General features: G+C 46.5%; 1 protein-coding gene and 1 long non-coding RNA gene across 3 annotated transcripts in view; one reads left to right on the forward strand and one right to left on the reverse strand.

The window, feature by feature from the left end:
- The window catches only part of Znf512 (zinc finger protein 512), a 16,512-nt gene extending 16,258 nt beyond the window's left edge, over positions 1 to 254 (reverse strand). The window contains exon 1 of the mRNA XM_031355906.1: positions 155 to 254. Within this exon, the coding sequence (XP_031211766.1) occupies positions 155 to 200 (46 nt within the window). The 5' untranslated portion in view covers positions 201 to 254. The remainder of the gene's footprint in view (positions 1 to 154) is intronic.
- Positions 1 to 260, forward strand: part of LOC116079833 — a 23,168-nt gene that overhangs the window by 8,532 nt on the left and 14,376 nt on the right. The window lies entirely within an intron of this gene.

Consider the following 260-nt stretch of genomic DNA (forward strand, 5'->3'; position numbering starts at 1 on the left):
CACTGAGTGTGAAGCCAGCCTGAGCCACTTGGTGAAAGGCTGTGTGAAACAAAATCTCATCCAATCACCACCGATAAACAACCACACTACACCAAAACATAAAGCACACTAGATACACTCTCCTGCCTCAGAGCTGAGAATCTGAAATGGATACCTTCAACCTGTGAAGTGGCAGCAGGCTTGATTCTTCTCATCTTCATCCAGTAGGTAGATTTTCTGAAGGTTGCTGGGAAGTCACTCACTGGTTCACATGAGGAGGC

Source organism: Mastomys coucha, unplaced genomic scaffold (assembly GCF_008632895.1).
Source record: "Mastomys coucha isolate ucsf_1 unplaced genomic scaffold, UCSF_Mcou_1 pScaffold6, whole genome shotgun sequence".
Lineage (NCBI taxonomy): Eukaryota > Metazoa > Chordata > Mammalia > Rodentia > Muridae > Mastomys > Mastomys coucha.